Source organism: Centroberyx gerrardi, chromosome 1, assembly GCF_048128805.1.
Source record: "Centroberyx gerrardi isolate f3 chromosome 1, fCenGer3.hap1.cur.20231027, whole genome shotgun sequence".
Taxonomy (NCBI): Eukaryota; Metazoa; Chordata; class Actinopteri; order Beryciformes; family Berycidae; genus Centroberyx; species Centroberyx gerrardi.
The window spans coordinates 15,574,468-15,596,009 of record NC_135997.1 but is presented as its reverse complement, the minus strand read 5'-3'; the positions used below and the strand labels follow the sequence as shown (position 1 = coordinate 15,596,009).

The 21,542-nt window shown below is 41.0% G+C and overlaps 1 protein-coding gene across 1 annotated transcript; it reads left to right on the top strand.

The window, feature by feature from the left end:
• The first annotated feature begins 635 nt into the window (after positions 1 to 635).
• On the top strand, positions 636 to 21,358 carry usp47 (ubiquitin specific peptidase 47). The gene is made up of 28 exons (XM_071910005.2): positions 636 to 881; positions 7,515 to 7,709; positions 8,684 to 8,797; positions 8,968 to 9,121; positions 9,216 to 9,312; positions 9,416 to 9,561; positions 9,677 to 9,756; positions 10,636 to 10,785; positions 10,938 to 11,033; positions 11,130 to 11,282; positions 11,524 to 11,682; positions 12,123 to 12,254; positions 12,477 to 12,553; positions 12,880 to 12,935; positions 13,543 to 13,655; positions 13,759 to 13,866; positions 14,612 to 14,819; positions 15,327 to 15,442; positions 15,742 to 15,861; positions 16,035 to 16,833; positions 17,135 to 17,310; positions 17,424 to 17,504; positions 17,817 to 17,932; positions 18,040 to 18,158; positions 18,537 to 18,667; positions 18,983 to 19,030; positions 19,156 to 19,286; positions 19,749 to 21,358. The coding sequence occupies exons 1-28, from the start codon at positions 837 to 839 to the stop codon at positions 19,921 to 19,923; spliced, it is 4,095 nt and encodes a 1,364-aa protein (XP_071766106.1). The 5' UTR covers positions 636 to 836; the 3' UTR covers positions 19,924 to 21,358.
• Positions 21,359 to 21,542: the final 184 nt, after the last annotated feature.

Below are 21,542 nucleotides of genomic sequence, written 5' to 3'. Positions count from 1 at the left end.
CTACCATAACAACAGTTTTACTTTGACCCAGAGAAATCATTGTCACACAAATCAGACACACTGTATGCTTACAAATTTTGATTTTCAAAGCTGGAGAAAAATCTACTAGGGTTTCCCATTCATTTTTGCCATAGGTTAAAAAAAAAATCTGGATAGGATCGCATAGTCCCGAAATGTAGACAACAATTGAGAGCACAAGATATATATATATATAGATAGATAGATGGATAGATAGATAGATAGATAGATAGATAGATAGATAGATAGATAGATTCTATGCCTGAATTGGATATAGTGTTAATCTCATCATTGAAAAGGGAGAGTAGGCTACACTGTTAAAGACAAAATTGCACGGGTTGCCAAAAACACTGACCCATAGCTGACCCTCAGTACACACACAGACACACGCACGCGCGCCCACTAATGACACGCTTTCAAAGTGAGCTCGCAATTGTAATTCTGAGTAATTCTGTTACCTCTCTATCTTTTTAAAAACAATTATAAACACAAACACACGTACGTCAGCTTGTCCGCACACACTCATGCACGCTCTCTAGATGGGATGTGACGCTGAAGCTCTCTGAGTGAAGTCTCGCGGAGTTGAGCACCGGCCATTTTTCTCCATTGATAGCAGGACACTTTGTGCTTGGGTAGCGTAAGAGAGAAAGTGTGTTGCAATTACTTCGATAAGCCTACAAGTTTTGGCAAGTTTGATTTAGTTGTTTACGCATCCAAACTTCAAGCAAACACAACACAAACCATGTTTGTGCTCACCGCCGCAAAGTTTTCTCGTTGACATCCTTGCCGGGTAGATGCCTGTGTAAACTGTCGTACAAATGGAAATGGTGCCTAGCGAAGAGAACCAGCTCGTACCCAAAGAGGTGAGGTTATTATGGACCCAACCCAGGTCGTGGAATCAACATCGGACATTGGCACTCGTTCTTGACACACAATGCACATCAATAGTGAGCAAGTTTTTGCACGACTTGAGCAGTATGCGATCTTTCTGAACCATTTTCAGGCTAATTGTCAGCTGCTAACAGTTAAGTTAGCTAAACAGGACTAGAACGGCCTATCATGACAAAGCTAACTATAGCTAACAGTAGTTAGCGGCTAGTTGTACTGCAGCTCAGACAAAGTTAGCTTAGCTAACGCTCTAACATAAATATTTTCTAGTTATCTATTTTAAGACTTTGGCTTTCTTGTCACTATAAATTGGCTGTTAGGCATGGCAATAGCTGGCGCTAACTTTATTATGCAGGCAAAACAAAGACAACATTTGTTAACATTAGTTCGCTAACTAACGTTAGCTGATAACACTAGCTGGTACAATTTGACTAACGTCGTTAGCTTTTTAACTCTGGTTGATAGTAACATGTCTACTCGTTTTGAAGTAGCTAACCAAGACGTTTACTAGCTAGACTTCTTGTTTACCATCTTTTTTTCCACATCAACTGCTGTGAATGTAACTTTAGCATGTTACCACTAGCGTTAGCTAACGCTAGCGAACTTGACCAGCTACTCGTTAAAATGCAAAAGTATTTGACAGAGATAATCTAAGGTTAGTTGATCAGTGCCGTTAACGTTGGCATGACAAATTTCGCCCTTCCTTTTTCGACGAACTTGACGTAGTTGACACGGTGACATTTAGCCCTAGCTGGTTTAATGAGCTATGGCTGGCTAACTGGTTATCACTAGTAGGTAACGAGAGCAAAGCTAGCTAAAATAATCCATTTTAACCCTACGCTGTCCAGTTAACGTAACCGTCGATTGTTTTCTCCTCATAAATAGGACATTAATCACATCTAGCAATTGTCAACACCATTGATTTTTGTTAACCAGTAATTTGTTACCTGAATTGTGTTGGCTAACGTCAACATTGTTATTAACATTAACGGCCAAAAGGTTGTTGTTAACACCAGCTTTACTTATTCTGTGTGTGTATTTAAAACATGAAGCGTTGTTACAGGTTATTTGACTTCCTAATAGTTGTTATTTTGTATATTGAGCGTGGCAAATTGCGAGTGATTTTGTAGCTTTTTGGCTGCATTTACGTCAGTGGTCCAGAGATACGTCAAGCCTGAGACGTCACTGGTTGATGTTTATGTACTGTTTGCACTAAATTCGATTTTGTTGATGCAGCCCTCCACACTTATTCATTGTCATATTTATTGTGTAACCTTTACCAAAATGTCAGTTGCCTGTTAATGGATCCATACAATCCAAACTGTGGCATCCAACAAAATACATGGCCAGTTGTAGGTACTGTAGGTGTAGATTACTGTGTTAATCGGTTACAGTTGTGTCTGTGCCTGGATGGGCCTTTATTTCATACAAGATTAATTTACAAGCCTTGAGCCTGTGAAAAGGTGGTACATTTGTCTTCTTTACCTGCCACTTTGGCAGTTAAGCAGCCATTGCTTAGACTTCCATTGTATTTCAGAAATCGTATTTGTCTGGTAAAATAGTTAAAGTGGTGAGTCGATTTTGGAATCCATCAGTTAGTTCCCTGCCCTATTAGATTAGTTAGAAATCTCCCAAAAGGCAATGCCAGACAGTGTCTCCTATCAACAACTATTGTCTATTGTCGAGATGCTGTTGAACCAGGCACATAACCCCCTTCCTGCTCCAGTGGCACTGCTCATTGGCCAACAGGTGTGAAGAATCTCTATGAATGTGAAGCAGGGCATTACTGGAGCAGCTGTACTCAGTTGACTTTCCTTGGATAAATTAAAAACAAAATATGGTTATGAAATTTGGACTCAATTCTGTGGTTATAGTGACGACACCAAACACTAAAAATTCACTTTTGGTATTTAGGTAGTCTTAGGGATTTTCTTTATGTATTTTTCAAATGATTGGCACTGGTAAATTGCAATTGTTTCAGTGGTAATAATGCATTAATAGCTGAAAATGGACCATGCAAAGATTTTTAATAATTCCTTTGTATCAATCAGATATCGATTGATATAAGCCCTGATTGATCATTAGACAACAGGCTCATTGAATTTTTTGAGATCTCACCTTCCGTATTTTTATTAGGGGCCATTTAATAGCTTTAACCTAATTTAAACAAAATTAAATATCACAGGCTTTGACATTAAGTGGTTTCAGGTATTGTGACAAGTGGAATAACCTTTTAATAGTCTAATAGTATTAACTTATCCAAAAGTTAAAAAAAATCTCTGTGCATTATATTGTAAGTTGCTTCAATTGCTTTTGCAGTATGTCATTAAATAAAAAAATATAAACAGCCACAATTAGCAATTGTTGTCCAGCACGTCAAATGCATCAGTAACATTGTTTAATACATTTACAAGATCTCCAATATCTTTTTATCTTACTTGTTTATGTGCATCTGTTCTCTCCTGACAAGAATCCAGTTGAGATTGGTGGAATGGCTAAAACCTGTTCAAGTGTGTGAGCCAGTTTTGTAAAGTGCCAATCCAGAATTTATTTGGACACATTTTATTTTTGTTTATTAATATACTTGAACAAGGAAACAAAGCTTTTTGCAACTCTCAAAACTAACATACCGTAACTTATGACTAACGTCTCTTTTTCCCCCAGTAACATCACAGATCACATCAAATGTAAAGAATCATTTTACAGCCTCGAAATACATGTACAATTAACTCTCACATGCTGTCAACATACAACGAGATAAGTCATAAAGCCAAAACAAGGAAGGAAAGTAAGAAAGCTCCATTGTAGACTTCTGTGTATGCAGTAGATGGGCAAATCTTTTTTCCAGGTTTAACTATTCTTTGTCTGTGGTTAGCTAAATAATTCTGACCATAAAAGACATGTGGCTATCCTTTTGCTCTATGTAAGCATGCAGCTAGCACATCAAACTCACTGACTACAATCACCTTAAAAATGTAAACATCAATATTTGTTAAATTGCATGCCGTTTGCTGTTAACCCAAACATGTCCAAACTTGTTCAGTAATGTCTTTAACTGCTAGCACGCCCACTATCCAGAGCGAGGAATCAAAAAAGTCCCATGCTGCTGTATTTACAAGATTACTTCCACTACTTGAGTTCTGTTGTTGAAGTCATTCGCGAGCTTACAAATTATTGAGTAATGTTGGGAACTAGGGATAAGATTAAGCACAGGTAGAGGGGTAGTGTAGGTGATTTTAGCTCTGTGTTTGGTGTTCAGATGCCAGAAATCACTGTTGAGCCTGTCGTGGGCCAAATTCAACCAAACATCTGTGGTGGGAGGAGCCCACTTGATAACACACACCCAACCCTGTAACATTTAGATTAGGTGGCTGGTAAATGGTGCTGCCTCTCTGGTAGATTTATGACCATGTAGCCTGATGTCCTCTATAGTCACCATTTTAGTGCATCATTCTTTGACAACTGAATTGGGCTCCTGTATGAATGCCACAAATGGTTGCAACATCAAATCCTGTGTGTTGGTAAATGAAAATGCTGCCTAGTTTAAATTATTTGCTTAAGGTCTTCTTAGATAATATTCTACTTAAAGCTGACTTATATTTAAGGTGACCATTGGATATTTCCACAATTCTTTAATTATTTAGTTATTGTAGTACTTCCCAATGTTTAGGTTGCCAGTCTAAATTTATTCCAGCAGTAAAAATTGAGAGGTGAGCAAGACAATGTAAAAAACAGGCAAAATGAACAACCTCTGCATTGTAGCTTAGTGGCTTGAAACCTGTAGCTGAATGGCTTGAAACTGATATTCACTGCAATACAATGGCATTGGAAGTAAATATCGGCGCCATCACCTCATGCCGCAGTATGAATTTTGTCATGACAAAAACATGTTACTACATTTTCTTGGATTTTAAGCAAAATCTTGACTTGCCGCATTGCTCCCAATTAACCATGTTATAACATTATTTGCCGACCAAAAAGTTTAATCCACGAGAAAACCGATTTCCTGCCATGATACACTTTTGTTTTTTTTTGGAGGGGGTGGGGAATGACAGACACTAGAGAAGGCACACACACTACAAATCTCTCTTCCCAGTCCATTTTGAAATCAGGCTGTAAAAAGTTATGGAGGTTGTGGTTGAATACTTCATGAAGGCGCTGTATTTTGATCTGTTAATACAGGTCACAAGAACTGGAACCGGTGACAAACAGGTGGTGTTTGTCCTTCTAGCATTATTCTGAATTTGTTGCAAGCATTATAGTTCCCCCAGGTGGGATTTGTGAGTTTAAGTGTTTGTCAGTTTGGCAGGGACTATTATTAAACACTATGGGTGTTTGAGGTTAGGCATCATGCCAGAAAGCTGGCATGGAGCATTGTTCCACTTGCTTTGTAGTTGAATTTGGCAAACCATCTTTGCTTCTTCAAGTGGACGTTAAGTTGTGATTTTACATTTGTGCATAAAACCTCTGCCGTTGGTCTCAGAACAAACATTGTCATCATCTGTTCAGGACATTACTGGTGGTGTCTGGTGTATCCCAAAATTCACCAGCCATTATCACTACTACTATCCTACTACTAGCCAATAAAATTTTTAGAATGGAATAGGACCTGTAAAGTGATGGCTGGATACCGGCATGGATACTGACATTTTGCAACATTTTAGTAAATTACTATGTCTCTGCCATTTAGAATCTGTTGCAGCTGTAAAGAAAAACGATAATGCCTGTGCTTTGCTGTACCTGTGGCTTCATGTCAGCACCTTGTGATTATATCCATGATAAAAATAACCTTTAATCTCATAATACACTCGTGTGTTGTCAGCTGCAGCTTCTTTATAGGACCTGTCGGTCACATTTTGTCAAGATCATAAGCTTTACAAAGATATATTAGAAAAACTTGATTAACTTTTTAATATCTTCCTCTCATTTTCACCACTTAAACCCAGCCAGTAGCCTGGAGGTTGATTTAACAGCCAGGATTCAGGATGTTGACTAGGTCTAGGCCTAACAGCCAGCTTGAAGTTGTTGCGCAACTTATTTACTTGCTGTGTGTCTTTTATGTTGTGTTTATCCCCAACTCTCTCCATATATTATTAGGGTATGTTTTGGAGTTGCAGACAGAGTATTTTTGATGAGATGAAGAGGTTTTCTCAGGTAGCCATGCCTTGTGTGTGTGTGTGTGTGTGTGTGTGTGTGTGTGTGTGTGTGTGTGTGTGTGTGTGTGTGTGTGTGTGAGAGCCCGCAATGTGCATGGTGTTAAATTGTTGCATGGAACAGTACTCTGATGACCATCATATCAAGGCAATGGTACCAACAGTATCTAACATAACATAGAGACGTGTACAGAAATACTGACCACTGACCAGAGGAGAAATAATGTATTGGCCATTAGAGTCTTAAGTTGTGTGCTATTCCTAAAACAACCATTCTTAACAACCATAACCACTTTTTTGAATAACCTATCAATTGTAACTGTGTAGGATTATGTGTATTGATTTTCAACCCTTTTATTAGATGGAAAATCAACACGTTGAACATGTTTTATTACCTCATTCTAATATGTTGTATTACCTCCAGAATTAATTTTTAAGGATAGCCTTCTAAAGTAGGAGGTCAGTTCAGGATATTGACTATCTTACTTTGAATTTCTAAATCCTTTGGTTACACATAATGTGCAGTAATTGAGAGTGAATACTTTCAGTGGCCCTATTGTATGATAATCTAAACAATGTCAACAAATTGAATCATTAGGTCTTGTGAGTTTGCTTTGAAAGAAGCCTTGCATCTTCTTTCTGAGCTCAGTTGACATTATAGCCCTTATGTAAAAGCTGAATTAAAGGCAATGTTAGATGTACAAACTCTGACGTGTGTCTTTTTAAGTTGTGATACCTGTGCCTTTAGTAGCTTGAAGGTAAGAAAAACAACATTCAGTTAAGATATTGTACTGTTGGGTTTCTGCTAATTTTAGTGCTTTACTCATGATATGTGTGTAGATCGAGGGATTCAAAGCTGAGATGCTATTTTGTCATGTTGCTTCCTTTGCATCACCATTAAAATTGGGATGTTTTTCTCTTACTTACATTGACATGTTTGATATTACTGGAATCCCTGGAATGATCTGCTTGAACTTAAAAAGCAGATCCCCACCAGAGTGGGGTTTTGCACATTATTTGTACTGCATGGTTTCCCAACTTTGTGCTATGCTGTATTTGCATGCACCAAGGATTTATACTGTGTTCAGTTTGTTTTACTATGTACTGAATGTGTTCTTCTGACAGTTCGTCCTACTTAGCAATTTTGACAAGCAGCTTCACTTTTTTTTGCAGAATATATGATGTCTTTTTCAGAAACCTAAATGATAACATGTCCCAGTAGGTCATATCAATACTGCATTGCCAACTATTTTTCTGCTGTGGACTGGTATGTGTTTGTAATGATGACGTTGGTAGCATAGCCTTAGGAGTGTTCTAACCATTTTATTCTAACCCTGGGCTTTCCACCAGTACGTGATAGATTATATCACACTAATACTGTACTTTTAAAATGGAATGCAGAATGAAAGTGTGGCCAATTTATTCACTTTGTTTCCCATTCTCTTTGATTTGCAGATACAAAATGCAGCTGAGGAACCCAGAGTGCTGTGTATAATTCAGGACACCACCAATGCAAAGACGGTCAATGAGAGACTGACCCTCAACCTGCCTGCTTCCACCACCCTCTCCAAACTTTATGAAGATGTTGCCCACAAAGCAGGCTACGTGATTGGCACCTTTGACCTTGCATGGGGAAATACACCCAACATGGTAAGGAAATTAATTATTATAGACAGTCACTTATGTTTCTGCCAGAGTACATGCAGCAATGTTTTTCCACATTAAGTTACACAACTTGCCTATAATCCTCTTTTAGCTACACCCAAAAAACTATGGAATGATTGCCTGCTGAGTAGGGATGTAAAAGTAATTTATTAACCAAGTACTTGCTTTCTCTAACCGAATAAGGGAGGGACTAGACTAATGTTAGACTAGCTAACATAGACATGGCAGTAGCCAAGCTTTGCTGGGTGAGTTTACTAGTTTAATATTGCCCTTGTGCGTTCAAGAGGTGCAACGTCACTTTTTTTCCATACAGTTTTAGCATACAAAATTTCCAAGGGAGTTTTAAATTTCCAACGGGTCACTAAGGTTCACCCGGATAATTGTTTATATCCCTAGTGCTGAGTATGAGTTTGCTCTGTGTGTGTGTATGTGTGCATGCTACTCCCTTTTCTTAAGTGAGCCTAGGCTAATCCTGCTGCTGACCCAGGCCAAAGCCCAGGTGCTGTGTCTGTTGTTATCTCACTGAGTAGGTCGGTGGATTAAGCCGTTTCCACTGCTGCCTATTGCTTGCTCCTCCTCAGCTTGCCCAGAGGGAAGACAGAAAGTTCTCTGTTACGTAGTGTTGTGCACATGTTAGCCTCAAGCTACTTTCCTCGGACTGGTCACTACGGAGAAGCTGTTCAAAATGAATTCATTGGAAACCTAAGTCTATTTGTGAGCTTATTCTCTTTGTAGCCCCTAGAAAACTACTTGAGCTGCTTAATTCTTTTTTGTAGTATCTGTAATTTTGGAACATTGCCTTTGTTGGTTTGCTGCTGTTGTCTTTTTCCTCATTTGCCATGTTCTGTGTTGTACTCTAAACAAAACCTGTTTACAGTGTGATTTTGTGAAATGTATTTATTTATTTATTTATTTAACCATTTCTTTATTTCTTTAAATCTAACTCTGCCTCCCTCTAGGCACCACTGGACCACAGCAGTGAGATGTCCCTCTCAGAGTCTGGGTTTGAGCCTGGTAAGAGGAATTTCCTCCAGCTCACAGACAAAGATGGAGAGCAACCCCAGATTGCATCGGTGAGTGGTAGAGGAATAACAAAATGATTTCCTAATTTTTAAATTACTACTTTTTTGGGGGTGGCAGTGGGGACTACTGCACTGGGATTGGTCCCTTCTGGTTGCAACTTTGAAAATAAAGGGATATCATCAAAAGGTTCCTCTCTGTATGTTTGGTTGTGTGTGTGTAGGATGAATCAGGAACAGCAGACAGCAGTGGACTGGACGACAGCTCCCAGGAGCGTTTTATTGGGCCCCTGCCAAGAGACGGCACTGCAGGTTGCAGTAGTGACTACAGCAGTCCATCTTACTCCTATTCCTCCATCCTCAATAAATCTGACACAGGTAGGGCTTGGCCGCTTGTTATATACATGACATCACCTCTTTGTTATACGATCCCACCTGACCTTTCACTTCTTGTCTCTTGCTCCCGCTGCAGGTTACGTGGGCTTGGTCAACCAAGCTATGACCTGCTATTTGAACAGCCTTCTACAGACACTGTTCATGACCCCGGAGTTCAGAAATGCGCTGTACAAGTAAGGACCTGTGCTCACGGAGGTCTTTGTGAACTTCGCTTTTTTTTTTGCCTTTTAATAGGACAACTTTCTAAACTTTGTTCATATCCAACCTTTTCTCCAGCTGGGAGTTTGAGGAGTCTGAAGAGGACCCAGTCACCAGCATCCCCTACCAGCTGCAAAGGCTGTTTGTTCTGCTGCAGACTAGTAAGAAACGGGCAATTGAAACCACTGATGTGACGCGGAGCTTTGGCTGGGACAGCAGCGAGGGTGAGCACTCTCACTCTCCTATGACTAGACTCACATGGCTTGTGTGCGTGTGTGTGAGAGCGAGGGAGAGTCTCTGCATCTGTGCACTTCATTATATCTTTGTGCGTGTTTTCAGCCTGGCAGCAGCATGACGTCCAGGAGCTGTGCAGGGTCATGTTTGATGCCCTGGAGCAAAAGTGGAAGCAGACAGAGCAGGTAGGAGAAAGCGAGAAGCTTGCCTACACTTTTGACAACGCAAATCCAACCAGCCAATCTGAGTCCTCTCCTCCCACAGTCAGAACAAAGGGCCTACTGTGGGAAAAGAGGAATGGGCTAGTAAGCCCCAGGGTTAGCTATTTCTGATCTCAGGAGTTAGCTGTAAACCGTAAACACTTGGTTCAGTGTTTGTATGTAGAACCATTTGGTCTGCACACATGAGCTCCAGCTTATGACAAAATGAACGTATGTTATTGAGACTGAGTCCCATTTTAAATCAATATACGACTACAATTGATTCATATTTTCTCTAGTTAAATCTCTGCAAGCTTAAAGTGAAAGTTTAAAGTGAAACGGCAAAGTGGCAACAGGGAAGAGAAGAACTCTGTTTATTATTGTCTTGTAGGCGGGGTAGATCAGTGTGTAAAGGTTCAGCGTTCCTCAAAACCCCAATCTGGAATTAATTTGTGTATATTTTCCATGTACTCACATAGATTCTGTAAGAGTTTTACTTGTACATAGACCTTTTATCAGCTTTTATAACTCTTTCCTAACTCATCAACATTGTTTATAAACATTACTAATGTGAGCCAATCTGTAAAAAAGTACATAAATGTCATGCATGGTTTTCACTTACTGCCAGTCATCTTTCAAAGGCTTAGACATTGAATGTGCGAGGGAACAATTACATAAATCAAAACAAACAAAACAAACAGTGTAGCAACTGTTTCAGCAGGGGGCGCCATACTGCAGTCATTGCAGATTGATGCCCTATGGGGTAACAGAAAAAATATTTGTAGCCCAAGCATAAACACTGTGTTGTTACCACAAGTGAAACATGACGGAGAAGGGCTGACTCTCATGCCTCCTTACCCTCAGGCTGACTTGATCAACCAGCTGTACCAGGGGAAGCTGAAGGATTATGTGCGCTGTCTGGAGTGTGGCTATGAGAGCTGGAGGATTGATACTTACCTGGACATCCCTCTTGTCATCAGACCCTTCGGGGCCAGCCAAGCTTTTGGCAGTGTGGTGCGTGTCCCTCCACATCTCACCCCTTTTTTAATGTTTCACACATTCACACCCCAAGGCTACCTTGATCTCATTGGTTGCAACTCATTTTCATGACCAATTAGTAATTAGGCCTACACCTAATGGTCCTCAAACCAATTGTGCTGTCACAGGAGGAGGCTTTGCAGGCATTCGTCCAACCAGAAACTCTGGATGGGCCCAACCAGTACTTCTGTGAGCGCTGCAAAAAAAAATGTGACGCCCGTAAGGTGAGCAAACTGAAAATATGATACATCATACGTCGTCATGTTGTGCGAAGATGGGTCTGCTGTTATTGACTTGCCTCTTGTCCCCTCTCTGCACAGGGGCTGAGGTTTCTGCACTTTCCCTACCTGCTGACACTGCAGCTGAAGCGTTTTGACTTTGACTACACCACTATGCATCGGATCAAACTCAATGACCGCATGACTTTCCCTGAGGAGCTTGACATGAGTCCCTTCATTGACGTGGAGGATGAGGTGAGAGCAGTAATGACAGTATGGGCTCCTGTGTTCTATGTTTCTGATTTACACCAGGTAGTCAGGTCTGGAGGGTTGGGAACATTTTGTGGGTTAACCGAAATATGATTTTCCTTCTGTTACCTATTAGTCATTCAAATGAAATCATTAATTCATGATTACAAATTATGGTTGACCACCATGCCTAGCCCGCTTTTATAATACCCCCTCTATTGTTCTTTTCAAATGGCCTCCCCTTTAGAAGTCGCCTCAGACAGAGAGCTGCACTGACAGTGGGGCGGAGAACGAAGGCAGTTGCCACAGCGACCAGATGAGCAACGATTTTTCCACCGATGACTGTGTGGATGAGGGCATCTGCTTGGACAGCACCGGCAGCACAGAGAGGGTGTTGAAGCCAAAGGTAACCAGCCTGAACACTGTGTAACGTATATTGAAAACAAACATCACTGGTGCCTAAGTAACATTTAGACCCCATGTCAAAGGTGCATGGGTGCCTGCCAGTTAATCTGTATATATATATATGATATTGTTTATTGTTGCTAATGTCCTTGGTTGGCTAACTGTACGTTCAGACACATACAGTGCAGTTGCTGTCAGTTGGCTGATGCAAGCTAGCTGCAGTGCCAATATTGCAGCAATAGGCGGGACTCGTAGAAATGCTACTAAGCGATTAGATGCTAGCAGACAGTGTAGCTCAAAACTGATCTTTTACTTCTTCGTTGTCTACATCAGTCACTTTGGATGTTGAGCACTAATACATTGATAGGATTTGGCCAACTAGTTGCTTGAATTGCTTGTGTCTGAACTGTAAAGTAAAATTTTCTTATGTCTCGTCTCTAGAGTTTGCTGACTTTTGAGCTGTTCTCCGTCATGGTCCATTCGGGAAGTGCCGCGGGTGGCCACTACTACGCCTGCATCAAATCCTTCAGTGATAGCCAGTGGTACAGTTTCAATGACCAGCACGTTAGCAAGGTCAGTCTCAGCCCTGGAATAACCTTTTTTGTACACTTGCAGCACCGAAATATCACACAAAATGACTCACCAGGCTACATCGGTGCTAGTCACCATGATACACTCGTAAGAAATGGACCCCATGCCCCTGTCTTTTTAACATGTTACTCATCATCATGTTACTTGTTTTCAGTGGCATCTTTGACCATGCCTTTTTGTGTTGTTGTTTTTTTTACTGTGCAGATCACCCAGGATGATATCAGGAAGACATACGGAGGGTCCTCAGGGAGCAGAGGCTATTATTCCAGTGCCTTTGCAAGGTCAGTTGTCATGTATATCCCTCTCAGCCACCTAATGGATGGATTACACAGAGCTTACGTTGGCTTGGGAACTAGAATAGTGATGAACTTGAACCTGTTTGAGCTGTATACTCTAGCAACTTATTTACAACTGTGTTCAGAAGAAAAACAAGAGGGTTCTTGTTCACAGGATGAAAAAGCCTATTTGAGAAAGTTTCATACGACAGTCTCTTCTTTCATGTGCCTGTTGAAGGAATATGCAAGGATCCTAGTATTGGTAAAACAAAATTTTCTGTGTATCCATTCCACTATATTTGTTAACAAGATGTTTTTTTCCCCCCCAACAGCTCTACAAATGCATATATGCTGATTTATAGGTTGAAAGATCCCTCAAGGAATGCAAGTAAGAGATTCAATCAATTAAATCTACTGAGTATGGCCAAAATTATTATTATTACAACAACCAGTGATGGTTCTGTCACGGTGTAGGGTGTTTTTGTTGATCACTATGTTAACAATGATTTTTAGTGATTTTTATTGATCAGCTGTGCCCCCGTATTTTTGATAGCTGTGGATAAAGCTCTCTCACATGCTTTGGGTTCCCAGTCGGTGATTGAGGAGGCCTTGGCATATGGTTAACATTAATGTCATGGTCCTCAAATCATTGCCATCTTGATAGAGGCATTGCCATCCTTTAAAACACTGCATCCATCCAGAAAGAAATGCATCATGGTATTAATGTTATCATTCAGAGCCATTATGTTAGTAGTGATTAGAATTAGCCCAGCCCTCATATTGACTATTAGATTGAGCTTTTATTCTGTAATGTGCCCACACCGGTACAGAACCACACCACAGCCCTTCAGTGTGGCAGGGCTTATGTTGATGTTTCCTATATTTTGACCATAACCTTCCTGTTTTGATCATTATATAAGGTTAGCTTCATTGTGCTGGTCCTGGGATTAGTGCACAGCGGGTTTCTAATGTCTGCTCTGTTGTGGTATCTGCAGAGTATTTAGCTGTGGATGACTTCCCCGAGCACATAAAGTGTTTGGTTCAGAAGGAGAAAGAGTCCGAAGAGCAGGAGAAGAGACAGAGGGAGATTGAGCGCAACACGTGCAAGGTAGCTACATCGTCCTGTAACTTGTTTCCAGATCCAGGAGTGGATTCTGTTTTTGTAATAGTTAATATGATTATTTTCACCTTCTTGCTGTTTTTATTTTCAGATCAAGCTCTTCTGCATGCATCCTGTGAAGATGATGATGATGATGGAGAGCAAACTGGAAGTGCACAAGGACAAAACTCTCAGAGAAGCAACAGAGATGGCCTATAAGGTAGCTACCTCAGACAGAAAATGGTAGAGAGAGGAATTGAAAACTTATTTGATTTAACAGTAAGTGAAACTAGAACATCACATGTAATTTACAATTACAACAATAGGACAGTAAAACAATGACATCGCACGAAACGGGAACACATATCCAAGATATTTGTTTAAATTATTGATCTACATTAAGCAAGTGAAGCGAGTGAATTAAATTTGATAATTTCCTGTAGTTTGTTTCATTAGTATATTGAAAGCTGAAAGCGGATTTGCCTAACTCTGTTGATGTAATGTGTCTCTAAGACAAGGCACCCTTAGGATTAATTTAATAAAATGTGTTCCTATGGTGGGGTTAGCAGTGATGTTGGGTAAACCAGTAATCTCTGTGAACTGCATTTGCTGTTTACTGCAAACAACTGTTGTTTCTATGGAGTGAGCAAAGTTTAAATTTCAGTTTCCTAGAGAGTTGCCCTATACTAGTTAAAAAATTGCCACCAACTTGTAATGAAGTACCTACTCAATGCTGGCTCCAGCTAGACTACAGGCATACAAATTATGACTATCAATACTATGACATTTAGATTAACACATTCCTTCATTTCAAACCAATTTTTAAACTCTGTGCGGAGTCAGAAACCTCCTGAAGGTTGTTAAACTCCTGGGCCTTTATGGGTGCATTAGTGCTGATAACTCCGTCTTTATAAAGATGGAATTTGCATTTATGCCTGTCGTCATTTGTGTGTTCTGCCACTCAGCTGATGGAGCTGGAGGGAGTGGTGCCTCTGGACTGCTGTCGCTTGGTGAAATATGACGAGTTCCACGAGTACCTGGAGCGCTCCTATGAAGGCGAGGAGGACACACCGATGGGCCTGCTGCTGGGAGGAGTCAAGTCCTCGTACATGTTTGACCTGCTGCTGGAGACACGCAGGCCAGAGCAAGTGTTCCAGCCTTACAAACCTGGAGGTCAGTAGGCTGCTACTATTCATGTAGCTGTCAAACTTTTAGAAAGGTGTGACAGGGATAAACACTTTGTTTTAGACAGAGTAAGCATATGTATTTCCCTTTGTACAAAATTATCTTTAGTGCTGCACAGTTCATCGTGTATAGCAATGGAGTTTTTGCGATTTGATGTTGTTTTTGTTTCTGCAAAAGTTTCCATAATTAATAAGATGTTGGTATAACATGCCAAAAGTGCAGTTAAATAATATTGTTTCTCAGCTCATCAAGACTAATACATGTAATTAATGATCGTGGTCAGAATATCTAACAAAATAATTTGGATTTTTATTTTAGCTGTAATTATAGATAATTAACAGAAACCTCACTAATCTGTACACTTCTGGATGCAAATACTTCAGTAATGTAGAACAGCAAAAGCTGATGTCACTGCATGATAAGACTAAAGTGTTTACTGGTAATATTAGGTGCTTTATGTCTGTGTGTGTGGTGTATTTGCCTGCTGTTCTACAGAGGTGATGGTGAAGGTTCACGTTGTGGATCTGAAGACTGAGACCATCGCTCCTCCAATCAGTGTCCGGGCTTACCTGAACCAGACGATCACTGAATTCAAACAGCTCATTGCACAGGTTCTCTTCACTTCTCTTCTCTTTACTCGCTCTTTTTTCTTTAATTTATGTTCTCTTTACTGTCTTTTCTCTTTCTTTACTTTGCTTAATCTTTTAAGAATGGTCTGTGTTTTACATTAGTGAGGCTGCACAAAGGTCTATTCTGGAAACAATTTTATTTAGCACTTGTGATAGTGCTATGTATGGTTTGAAAACTTTTGGTTTTGATAGCTTGATTTTGGTACCGCATTAGTTATGAGAATGTGAGATCCAGTCCTGTGGGCTTTGGCAGGAGTTACCTTATGTATGTTTGTTCCCAGGCTACAGAGTTATCTGCAGAAACCATGCGTGTGGTCCTGGAGCGCTGCTATAATGACCTTCGGCTCCTCTATGTTCCAAACAAGACACTGAAAGCTGAGGGGTTCTTCAGGAGTAACAAGGTCCCTGGATTGTTTGTTTTTTATTTCTGACTTACATTTAAGCATTTCCTTTGTTTGATGCTGATGTGCAAGTGTTGTTTATCTGTAAAGATTTAGTAGAATATCAAATTGAACATCTCTAAAAACTATTGAGTTTGATTGCTGTCTGTGATTTGTGGTTTTCCTCTCATCAGGTTTTTGTAGAGAGCTCTGAGTCGACAGATCACCAGGTCACTTTCACTGACTCTCTCTTGTGGAAACTGCTGGATCGCCACGGGAATACAATCCGTCTCTTGGTCTTGCTGCCTGAGCAGTCTCCTGGTACCAACAGAACTGTTTGCCAAAAAACGGGAGGTGACTCCGATGCGTCCTTTGAGGGGTCAAAGGGTAACAGGAAGTCCGTAGAGGCTATCCTAGAGGAGAGCACAGAGAAGTTAAAGAACCTGTCTCTCCAACAGCAGCAGCAGGGCTCCAGCACCAGTGACAGCCAGAAAAGCTCAGATGCCAGCGACTTTGAACACATTGAATCCCCAACCCAAGAGGCTGACTCAAACTCCTCCATCTGTGTGGCTGCAGACAACAGAGAGTTGGAGAACCGGATCCGGGCAGCAGTCGGAGGCAGCGGTGGCGCCTCTTCTGACCCCGAGAACCAGTTTGCCTGTGAGGAGCGCTCGGACTCCGAGGTAAACAACGACCGCAGCACCAGCTCAGTGGACAGCGACATCCTGAGCTCCAGCCACAGCAGCGACACACTGTGTAATGCGGACAGTGGCCCCATCCAGCTGGCCAATGGCTTGGACTCGCACAGCATCACCAGTAGCCGTCGCTCCAAGGCCCATGAGGGCAAAAAAGAGACCTGGGACACTGCTGAGGAAGACTCTGGCACAGACAGCGAGTACGACGACAACGGGAAGAGCAAGGCAGAGGCTCAGTACCTGTACTTCAGAGCAGAACCATGTGCTCAGGACGACTCTTCTGGGGACGCACAAAAATGTACGAATCCTCTCTTTATGATGCAATTAAAAGGAAAATCATCCTTGAATAAGAAAAAATTGTTTCAAGTTCAACAGAAGCTGGGTTTTAGAAGTCAAATGAAACTCCTCTCTGATGCATGTCCACTTACAGCTCAAATAAAGCAAAATATCGACATAGCAATTGTTCCAGTGGGAGGGTAACAAAGTGAATCTTGGGAATTGGTGACAATGAGCGAGATTAACAGATTACCTAACACAACTGAAACGGGAAAATATCTTTGGAGAGATGTTTAATTATTGTTTCTTGTCATGTGCTTCAGGTTTAGTGGTCCATGTGGATAAGAGAATAACATTGGCAGCGTTCAAACAGAACCTGGAGCCCTTCGTGGGAGTTACCTCCACCCAGTTCAAGGTGTTTCGGGTGTACGCTAACAACCAGGAGTTTGAGAGTGTGCGGCTCAATGAAACTCTCTCATCCTTCTCGGATGATAACAAGGTCTGTACAAATCATTTTTCAGACTGGTTTTGTTTTAATTATATTTTAGTAGTTTGTGTTTTGGCAAGTCAAAAATGTGTTGACTTTAATAGACATTTCATTACTTTCCATAGATAACTATTCGCCTAGGAAGAGCACTGAAAAAGGGTGAATACAGAGTGAAAGTGTATCAGCTACTAGTGAATGAACCAGAGGTAAGAACTGAACTGGGAGAGTGTTAAATGAGAAATGGCATCTGTGTGATGGGTATATATGAATTTTCTTTTACTGTGATCTTGAAAAACTTCTTCAACCTCTTGGGTTTGATACCAAAATCCGAGTTGAGCAGCTTTTGAGTTGACTATATAAATGTGCTTTAGAATTGTGAGATCAACATTTTTCAGTTAAGAGAAATGGTGTAAGGGCTAGGACAATATTATGGCTAAGATGGTAGTCCTGATTATTTTGCTAAATATTGTAGTCAAAATTATTGATAATTCAATTGTTGATATGCCTCTGCTTCTCAGCCCTGTAAGTTCCTTGTGGACACGGTGTTTGCCAAGGGCATGACTGTCAGACAGTCTAAAGAGGAACTGCTCCCACAGTTGAAAGAGCAGTGCAAGCTTGACCTCAGCATTGACAGGTGAGATTTTGTATTGACACATTCATTCTTACATTTAATTGATAGACCGGCCCCTGTGCTCAGTTCTTACTGCTGAACAATTTGTGTGTGTATGTGTGTGTGGCCAGGTTTCGTCTCAGGAAGAAGACATGGAAGAACCCAGGTACAGTGTTTCTGGACTACCACGTCTATGAGGAAGACATCAACATCTCCTCCAACTGGGAGGTCTTCCTGGAGGTCCTCAATGGTAACACTCATTCCATGGAAAATATCAATATTATCCTCTTTATCTATGTTTCTGGTACTTCAGACCTATATAGGTTGACATCCAAAACTTACGCTGTGTTGTTGTTGTCATTTCAAAGTTAAATTTTCTGCTGCCGCTAATAAAATTCCAAAAAGAGAATTTCCCTATTGATCCCTGAGGCTCAATGCAATATCACATTGATGAAATTATTACTAAACCACCATTTACTCTCTATGGAACCTCTGGGCACAGTGCTTGAACAAATGACTTCCAGACCAGTAGTATTTGTGCTTGTAGGAAGAGAAGAATGGACTTGAGATGTATCAATCCTTGTAGTTTAACCTAATCTAATCCATGGTCTTCCCATCTGCTTCTCAGAACCAGAGAAGATGAAGTCCATGTCCCAGCTGGCTGTTCTGACCCGGCGCTGGAGTCCTGCTACAATGAAGCTGGAGCCTTTCCAGGAAGTCGTTCTGGAGAGCAGCAGCGTGGAAGAACTCAAGGAGAAGGTTTGTCTGTCTCCTGTTGCCTGTATTCTTTTCTTACACACCGAATGAAGTGTTTCAGTTTCCCAAATTGTTTACATCGATGCACTCCCTGTCTGCCCCTCTGCCTTTATTTGTCTGCCTCTCAGTCATTCACACAGACAGACAATGGTTTGGCATTGAGATAATGTTACGCACTAATTGCCACTCTAAGCAACATCACTGTATTTATATCTTTGCTCTACAGGCCGGTGGTCACGATGGCACCTCATGCATCAATTACTATTCACTGAATGATATTTAAGGCCATTTGTGACTCATTCTTTATTCTGTCTGCAGCTTAGTGAAATAAGTGGTATTCCTCTTGAAAACCTGGAGTTTGCAAAGGTAAGTGAGATGCATTGCTTCACACAGGACTCATATTCTTTTAATCTTATGTTGCTTTACTTCCCCGCCTTCTAAACCATTTTATCTGTGACTGAGCATCCTTCTGCCTGTCCTGTCCTGTGCAGGGGAGAGGAACATTTCCCTGTGATATCTCTGTGTTGGAGATCCATCAGGATTTGGACTGGAACCCCAAGGTGTCAACCCTTAACGTGTGGCCTCTGTACATCTGTGATGATGGAGCTGTGGTCTTCTACAGGTAAAAGAGCTGGACACTTAGCCCAGATTGATGTGTTCTTTTTAGTCAAAACATTTGACTGACTTAAATGAGCATGGTCAAGCATCAGCTTCAGCTGTCAATTTAAATGGTAAGTTATTATGATATTGTGTGGTAATAAGTAAAAAAAGGCCCATTTAGGAATTCAAATCCAGTTCAAACTGTAGCTTACCCACAGATTCTTACAACTACAATTGGTTTTTAATAGCAAATGTGAAAATGTATTTGACATCAGATACCATTTAGGCTGCTTTTCTGTCACTCATTGCTCAACAAAACTTTTAACAAGATGGATATGACTTCCACTGAATACGACTCCTCACTGAACTGTATCACACACTCTTCTATGAATTTTAAACATAGTGACTTTTCCCTTAGCGCTCATGAGGTATCTAATGATACAATTCAATACTAATTCTGTTACTGTGATCTGTGTCTCTGCAGGGACAGCACTGAGGAACCTATGGATCTGTCGGAGGACGAGCGCAACGAGCTGATGAAGAAGGAGAGCAGCCGTCTGCTGAAGACCGGACACCGTGTCAGCTACTCGCCCCGCAAGGAGAAGGCCCTCAAGATCTACCTGGACGGAGGCCCCGCCAAGGACCCGGGACAGGACTGAGGCGCAGACCTCCGGTCCAGGTTATTTGGTTCGCCCGCCTGCTGCAATGTAGCGGCCGGGCGAGGGGGCTCTGTCTGAGTGTGGGGCCCCATATTGACTTGAACGTCAGGCAGCGCTGTGAGGCTGACGTGCTCTCACCCTCCACTCTGGGCTCCAGGATTGGCTCAGAAATCCTATTGTGCACTATAGTGTATTGTACTGTAAAGTTTAAAGGGAAGTACAAAAGCTATTCAATAAAAAAAGAAATAAAAAAAAGAATTAAATACTGTATAGACAAATCAATTGAACGTAATGTTCCAGAGATGGATGCATGGATGTTAGAACTGTGAAACTGGAGAGGAAGGCATCCATCACTGTCTATTTATGTCGCCTGTCTCCTTTCACATGAATCTCTCTCCTTCACTTTCCTCTCTGTCACTGCGTGTTTTTCGTCCTGTTTTGGGCGTAGTGTTGATTAAGCCCACCTGACCCATCTGTGAACATCTTGTAAGTCCATATGCTCACACCTCCTCAGCACTCTACCAGATGAATCATGCTTGTCCTACATTGCTCACCCCTCTTTAACGACTATAAAACCAACAGTACATGCAACCAAGAACTCCTTATCCCGCCCTCCTCAATCCCTTCTCTTCTGGTGAGGCAAACTCCACTTTCTCACTATCTTTGGCAAGTTGAAAAGTCATTCATACTCAAGATTTGATTAAAAAAAAAATCTGAATTGCTGACCCAGAGGTTGTTTCTGCTCTCCTCTAATAATGCCACAGAGTAATGTGTCATTATGGGTTGTCCTTACTGCTGCTCTTCTCTTACGCTTTATAAGAGCTTTACCTCTCTTACATCACTTCCATAAGATTTACTTATACATAGGCTATTGGTCCTTTACTACCAAGGACTATGAGACAAGTAGACTATGTTACGAATCTCCTTGTTTTGTTCTTGTTCATTGTAAATTATTATTTTGCTCCAGACTTAATGATCCTATTAGGTCCTGTGAGATAACTGGCACACATCTGTTGTCTGTATTTAACCTTTGATTTAGAAAGTTAATTTCTTTGTCTTTTTCGCACCATGTGAGCTGGGTGTGCATCTCTAGTGTCATCCGCATGTGTGTGATGTTGGACTCTCTGGTTTTTGGCAGAGAGACTGAGGTTGTTTTGGCGCTTCTACCTGCTGCTGCTTGATAGACTGACACCCGAGGGTGTCAAGAGCCTGTGGGACTTATCAGTCTGGGTGACCGCTCTGCAGACTGGAGCTCAGCATTCCAGCCCTTCTGGGCTTCTAATGCTGCCACCAGCTATTCACTGTAGAAATGCCAATATCTGAAGAAATTCTTTTTTTTTTGTTGTTGTTGATGTTTATTTCTTTGAGATTTAAATCCTGTGTGAAAATAGTTTAAGATGATTTTAGAAATGAATTAAAAATGCTTTTTTCATAACTGCAGTTTTCTGTCAATGTAAATTAAAACTGCTGAATTTCTCACTGAAGTTGAATTTATATGTTGACGTCAGTATGTGTCAAAACAGATGCTATTCGCCTTAAGAACAGATACCTTGGTGTTTAAAACTTTATTATTTTTTTTAAAGGCAAGAGTTGTACAAGCTACATGTGTCAGGTTTCAG

What these genes read in the sequence shown, in the direction of transcription:
- usp47 (XM_071910005.2), top strand. Translation starts at nt 837, where the DNA reads ATGGAAATGGTGCCTAGCGAAGAGAACCAGCTCGTACCCAAAGAG. An exon ending in ATGACCAGCACGTTAGCAAG is followed by an intron (nt 12,255 to 12,476) that starts GTCAGTCTCAGC and finishes TTTACTGTGCAG; the next exon opens with ATCACCCAGGATGATATCAG. An exon ending in CTTGACCTCAGCATTGACAG is followed by an intron (nt 17,933 to 18,039) that starts GTGAGATTTTGT and finishes GTGTGTGGCCAG; the next exon opens with GTTTCGTCTCAGGAAGAAGA.